This window comes from Merops nubicus, unplaced genomic scaffold (genome assembly GCF_000691845.1).
Source record: "Merops nubicus isolate BGI_N331 unplaced genomic scaffold, ASM69184v1 scaffold34615, whole genome shotgun sequence".
In the NCBI taxonomy this organism is placed as follows: Eukaryota; Metazoa; Chordata; class Aves; order Coraciiformes; family Meropidae; genus Merops; species Merops nubicus.
Genome location: NW_008608212.1, coordinates 8 through 5,781, shown reverse-complemented (window position 1 = coordinate 5,781; position 5,774 = coordinate 8). Strand labels below are relative to the sequence as shown.

Here is a 5,774-nt window from a genome sequence, read left to right as displayed (position 1 = left end):
GAGCCTGGAGCAGCTGCCCAGAGAGGCTGTGGAGTCTCCTGCTCTGAGAGATCCCAAACCCTCCTGGCTGTGACCCTGGGCACCCTGCTGGGGGTGAGCTGCTGGAGCAGGGGGGGGGATGAGGTGATCTCCAGAGGTCACTCCCATCCCCACCATGCTGGGCTTCTGTTTGATGACACGTGCACACTAAACAAGTGCAAATGTTTGGGGTGCAGAGAAAGACTGCCCCACAGTTGTGAAAATGGACAATGGAAGCTCTTCCTTCCTGCTTGTCCTCACCACTGGCTGCAGTTAGAGGTCCACCAGACACTAAAGCCAAACTAACCTCTGGCAGAAGGAAGGTTTGGGGGAAGGACCTGAAGTTCCAAGCTGCAGTGAAATCCTGTTGCAGGCAGCTCTGCTGGTCTCTCCTGCTGGCTTCAGCTCTGAAAGGGGAGTGTGAACCCAAGATCCACTATGTGTACTCAGCACTAGGGATGAGGCAAAAGGCTCAAGTTGTGAACTCACCACATACTCATCATCATATCCATCCTCCTCTGGCACCCCCGTGTTTGGGTCACAGTCCCGGACAGTGAATTTCATTGTGCAACTAAAAGTGCAAGCAACTGGGGAAGAGAGAAAACAAACCTGTAGGTCAGTGGGGTAGTTTCCTCCTCTTGAGCCTTCCCTTCCCAAAAAGGAGATGGGAAACAACACACCTTAGCTCTGCCCCAGAAAATAAAGACGTGGCTGTAGGCAGAGTGCTTTTCAATTTCAAATTAAAATCTCCCCCCAGACATTAAGCTGAAGGGCAAAGGGAGATCTCAAGAGCATGTCAGGGCCATGCTGTACCAAGCCCAGACCCACTGACTCACAGAGGGCAGTGCTGAGATCCAGCCAGCATTACCCCCCAGGAAAAACTCCACCAGGGTTTCTGACAAGGGGGTTATGAGCCAAAACCAGAGCTCAGGGAATTCAGACTAGTTCTCATCTTCCCTGGTATTACAGCAATAACCAAGAAATCCACCCTGCTGATGGGCTGGGTTGTGCTAAACCAACTGCAAATCCAATGGAGTTTAAGTGTGGAACTAAGAAAGGGAAGTTTTCTGCTCATTCCTACATTTCATGATTGTTTCTAATTGTCTAAAAATTGCCTATGTAAGCCCAAACTACTCATATTTGTGTTCTACTTGCAGTCTCCTTTTACCAACTCTATTCTTGAATACAACCCACACAAATTTGGGTTTTCAAATGTGCTCTTTTCATGGATTGAAGGCAGTAAATTCCCTTTCCCATTACCTGCATCCTCTCCAATCCCCTTTTAACGTCCCATTTGCAAATCCTCCAGTACCACAGCTGAAATAAAAAGTGTATTAGACTGCACCCTTTTCAGAGAACACTTTTCACAAGCAGAGGTACCTGCAGTAGGGTCATCCTGGGGGATCTGGACGAGGGTGTAGCACATGCCTGGCTGGTTGTAAGGCAGGCTGGGTGCTGGGATGCAGCAGATGACGTCGTAAGCGTCCGACGGCTCCATCTGCACCGTCACTCTCTCCAGCAGCTGATCATTTAAGGTGTTTGTGCAGTCAAACTGCAGAGGAAGAAACCAGAAAGGGTTTGAACACCAAGGAAGTAGTTCTAAATGAAGAATTATTCCCTCAAATCAACTACAATAAATCCTCCACAGCATAAAGCAGATATCCTGCATCTTAGAGCAAGACTGTTCTCACTAAACAGCTTTTCTCTCTCATTTTAGTAGAATTCTTTAACAGACAAGATCATGGCAGGAGTAGGGAGGTGACTGTGTCCCTCTGCTAAGCACTGGGGAGGTCACCCCTCAAATCCTGGGGGCAGTTTTGGGCCCTTCCCTCCCAGAAGGCCCTTGAGGGGCTGGAGCGTGGCCAGAGAAGGGCAACGGAGCTGCTGGGGAAGGGTCTAGAGCCCAAGTGTGGGGAGGAGCAGCTGAGGGAGCTGGGGGTGCTGAGCCTGGAGCAAAGGAGGCTCAGGGGAGACCTTCTGGCTCCCAACAACTCCCTGAAAGAAGACACAAGTGAGGTGGGGGTTGGTCTCGTCTCCCAGGTGATCAGCAATAGGTTGAGAGGCAATGGGCTTCACTTGTTCCAGGGGAGGTTTAGGTTGGATATGAGGCAGGATTTCTTTCCTGCCAGAGTGGTGAGGCCTTGGCCCAGGCTGCCCAGGGAGGCAGTGGAATCACCACCCCTCCACGGGTTCAAAAAACATGTGGACATGGCAGTTGGGGACATGTTTTAGTGGTCATGGGAGTGTTGGGTTGATAGTTGGCCTTGATGATCTTACAGGTCCTTTGCAACCTTAATGATTCTATGTTTCTATTCTATGATTCTGTGAACAGGAGACAGGACATGAAGAAACTGCCTCAAGTTGCCCCAGAGGAGGTTGAGGTTGGATTTTGGGAACAATTTCTTGCCCTGGAGGGCTGTGGAGGCCTGTGCCAGGCTGCCCAGGGCAGTGGTGGAGTCCCCACCCCTGGAGGGGTTTCCAAGCCGTGGAGATGTGGGGGGAGGGACACGGGGCAGTGGGGACCTGGCAGTGCTGGGGGAGGGTTGGACTCCACGACCTTCAAGGTCTCTTCCAACCCAAACAACTCCATGATTCTGAATCCTGTAACCTCCATCCTTATCTGATCCTTGAGGCAAGCAGTGCACAACCCTCTTCAGCTCTTCCTCACAGCTCCCCAGGAGGGAAGCTGTTCTCTGCAGGGCACAGTGACAGAGCTCTTTATGCTACACCTTTAAGGGCCAACTCCTGCTGCAACTCCTGGTGCAAGACTAAGTTCTCTTACCTGGAAAACAATGTGATTTGGGAACACGTGTTTAATGCAACGAACAAAATACTCAGTTTCTGCTTCTGTGAGCTGCACTGGCTCTGAAGACTTGAACAAAGGACCCAAACTCTTGAACTCAGGAATAGCTGCCAGTTGTTCTGCACAGGATGGAAAAGAAGATGATGAGCACTCAGTGTCCCCATCCCTTGAGGGGTTCAAAAATGTGTAGACATGACACCTGGGGATATGGCTTAGTGGTCATGGTGGTTGGACTTGATGATCTTAGAGGTCTTTTCCAACCTTAATGGTTCAATGATTATAAGGAAGAAGTTTTTGACCCTGAGGGTGTTGAGCCCCTGTCCCAGGCTGCCCAGAGAGGTGGTCACTGCCCCATCCCTGGCACCATCCCAGGGGAGGTTGGCCAGGGCTCTGAGCAACCTGCTCTAGTTGGGGCTGTCCCTGCTCCCTGCAGGGGGTTGGACTGGATGATCCTTAAATGTTCCCTTTCCCACCCAAATCATTCTGGGATTTAATTGCTGGAGATGCACTCATCTCCTCTCATACCTTGGAATATATCCTGACGTGAAGGAGCCACTTTCTCTGGCTTGCTGGTCACTAGGGCAACCTCTGAGAAGACAAAAAACCAGACACCTTGCTGTCAACCACACCACACAGGAGATTTAAATGCCTCTAGCTCACCACTAAACATTTCATAACCTCTCATGTCTCACACCTTCTGCTGCACATCCTGGCCAGCCTGGTTCCTCAAACACACTGAGGTATCTTTTCTGCATGGCAGTGTTGGATGGAAGGAGAGATGTTTTGAGTCATGATAAAGAAGCCATTTTTGGGTCCAGAAAAATTGGTTGAAGGAGAAAGGGGGGGAAAAAAAATACCCAAACTTTTAAGAAAAGTTGTGCAAAAAGCTGTGTAAGCTCATGGAAGAAAGCCAGCAAAGGGACCAAGTGCTTCTGGAATTACTTTTTTCTAAATATCTATGAACTAATCAATTCTGACTAGGGACAAACTCCTCCCTGGTAACCAGATCAGCAGAATGAGGAACAACCTTCTTGCCCTCTTGCTCTGGAAGAAGTGCTGTCTTCTATCTCTGAAGATCCTTGGCCCTACCAAGGTGGCAGCCCAAGTTTCAGTGCAGTGCCCCTGATGCTTTCAGCCTCCCCCACAGCCTGAGCAGTACCTGCTGCTTTCTGTTCAAAGATGGGTGCAGTGGCCAGGGGAACAGTTTTCATGTCAAAAGGTTTCTCAGAAGGCTCCAGGGTGTATTGGTGCAGGGCTTTCTCCATCCCAGGAACAGAGACTGTCAAGCCTGCAAAGTCAAAGCACAGGCAGAAGATTCAGTTTTAGTAGCAGGAACAATCAGAGACCTACAGGTGCTATGATACAGGGTTCAGAAATGAACAGGGTGAATTTTGGACTCTCCACTGCACCAACAGCATGAAGGTGCTGGAGTCTGAAAAGCTTCTCTGTGTCTCAGTTACCTCCTACCTGAGATATAAACAGGGAAGATTAATTAAAGAGCTCCTCACTGCAGCCATCTGTTGGCACAGAGAAAAACTGTGAAGAGTCTAGACAAATATGGGGTGGATTTTGGTTGATAAAGAGCTGATAAAAGCTCCTTCATCTCTCAGTAAACACAAACAGACACTGAGTTCAAGATGCTGCATAGAATATAAAAAAAGTTCTCTGAAGTTGACATGGAAAGGTGGCATTTCAGAGAGTGCTACAGGCTGAACAGTTCACTCCAGAAAAGTCCTCTTGAAATAGTCTTAAATACATTAAATACTCTCCTTGCATGGATTTTCAACCAGACCATGAAACATTTTCATAACCAATGCCAGCAATAATGGAGAAGAGAAGCCTCAGAGGGGATCTGAGCAGTGCTGAGCAAGAGCTAAAGGGCCCCCACAAGGCAAGAGGCTGGGGCCAGACTCTGCTCAGTGGTGCCCAGCCACAGGCCAAGGGGCAACGGGCACCAACTGGAACCCAGGAGGTGCCACCTGAGCAGGAGGAGAAACTTCTTTGGGGTGAGGGTGGCCGAGCCTGGAGCAGCTGCCCAGAGAGGCTGTGGAGTCTCCTGCTCTGGAGAGATCCCAAACGTGGCTGGTGTGACCCTGGGCACCCTGCTGGGGGTGAGCTGCTGGAGCAGGGGGTGGGATGAGGTGATCTCCAGAGGTTCCTCCCAACCCCACCACACTGGGGTTCAGGGATTTTGCTCCAACTGCCATTCTCAGCACAACTACTTCTCAGGAAAGCACTAGAGACACCAAAAAACCCACAGGCAGTTCTGTCCTTTCTAGTTATTCTGACCCCAGCTCCATTCCAGACAACTATTCTTAGCAGAACAAGGCCCACCCATAACAGAGAAGGTGCAACAACATCTGGGACCCCTTTGCTGGCTATCACTGACCATTAAAAATATAGGCAGCATTCAGTGCCAGCTGCCTCTGCTGCAGCACGTTCAGGTAGAAGGTTGCTCTGTCCCGAACTTCATCATCACTGTCCATCATGCATCTGTTTTGGGGAAGAAGAGGAGAGGAGTCAGCTCAGGGCACCCTCAGAGGTGACTGAAACACAGCAACACTGGATTTGGGCCAGTGATGGTCAGAGCTCCTGCCAGAGATGCTCAGTTTGTGCCCCAAAAGTGCTCAGGCAACACAGGGTTAATATTTAATTAAAGTTAATTTAGTGAAAGATTGAAGGCAACAGGAATGGTTCAGCCCACACACACTGAGAATCATAGAATCCTTTAGGTTGGAAGAGACCTTTAAGATCATCAAGTCCAACCATCAACTTGTTAGATCAAGAAATATTCAGCTGTGTTTTATTTATTTTATTCTTTTTTTTAATCCTTTTGTGGGAACCATGTGGTTGCATTTTGCTTTTTCCCAGCACTCCTTCACCAGATGACAGAAGCAGAATAAATAGAGGAACAAAATGAACATGTTAAAGCTGCTGGACATGAGGAACAATT

At 49.2% G+C, this 5,774-nt stretch overlaps 1 protein-coding gene across 1 annotated transcript in view; it reads right to left on the bottom strand.

The window, feature by feature from the left end:
* The window catches only part of LOC103772857 (coatomer subunit gamma-2-like), a gene marked incomplete at its 5' end in the record, with an annotated part of 7,075 nt that extends 1,761 nt beyond the window's left edge, over positions 1-5,314 (bottom strand). The window contains 6 exons of the mRNA XM_008940201.1: positions 508-605; positions 1,399-1,570; positions 2,801-2,940; positions 3,347-3,409; positions 3,981-4,109; positions 5,211-5,314. Of these exons, the coding sequence (XP_008938449.1) occupies positions 508-605; positions 1,399-1,570; positions 2,801-2,940; positions 3,347-3,409; positions 3,981-4,109; positions 5,211-5,314 (706 nt within the window). The remainder of the gene's footprint in view (positions 1-507; positions 606-1,398; positions 1,571-2,800; positions 2,941-3,346; positions 3,410-3,980; positions 4,110-5,210) is intronic.
* Between the last annotated feature and the right edge of the window lie 460 nt (positions 5,315-5,774).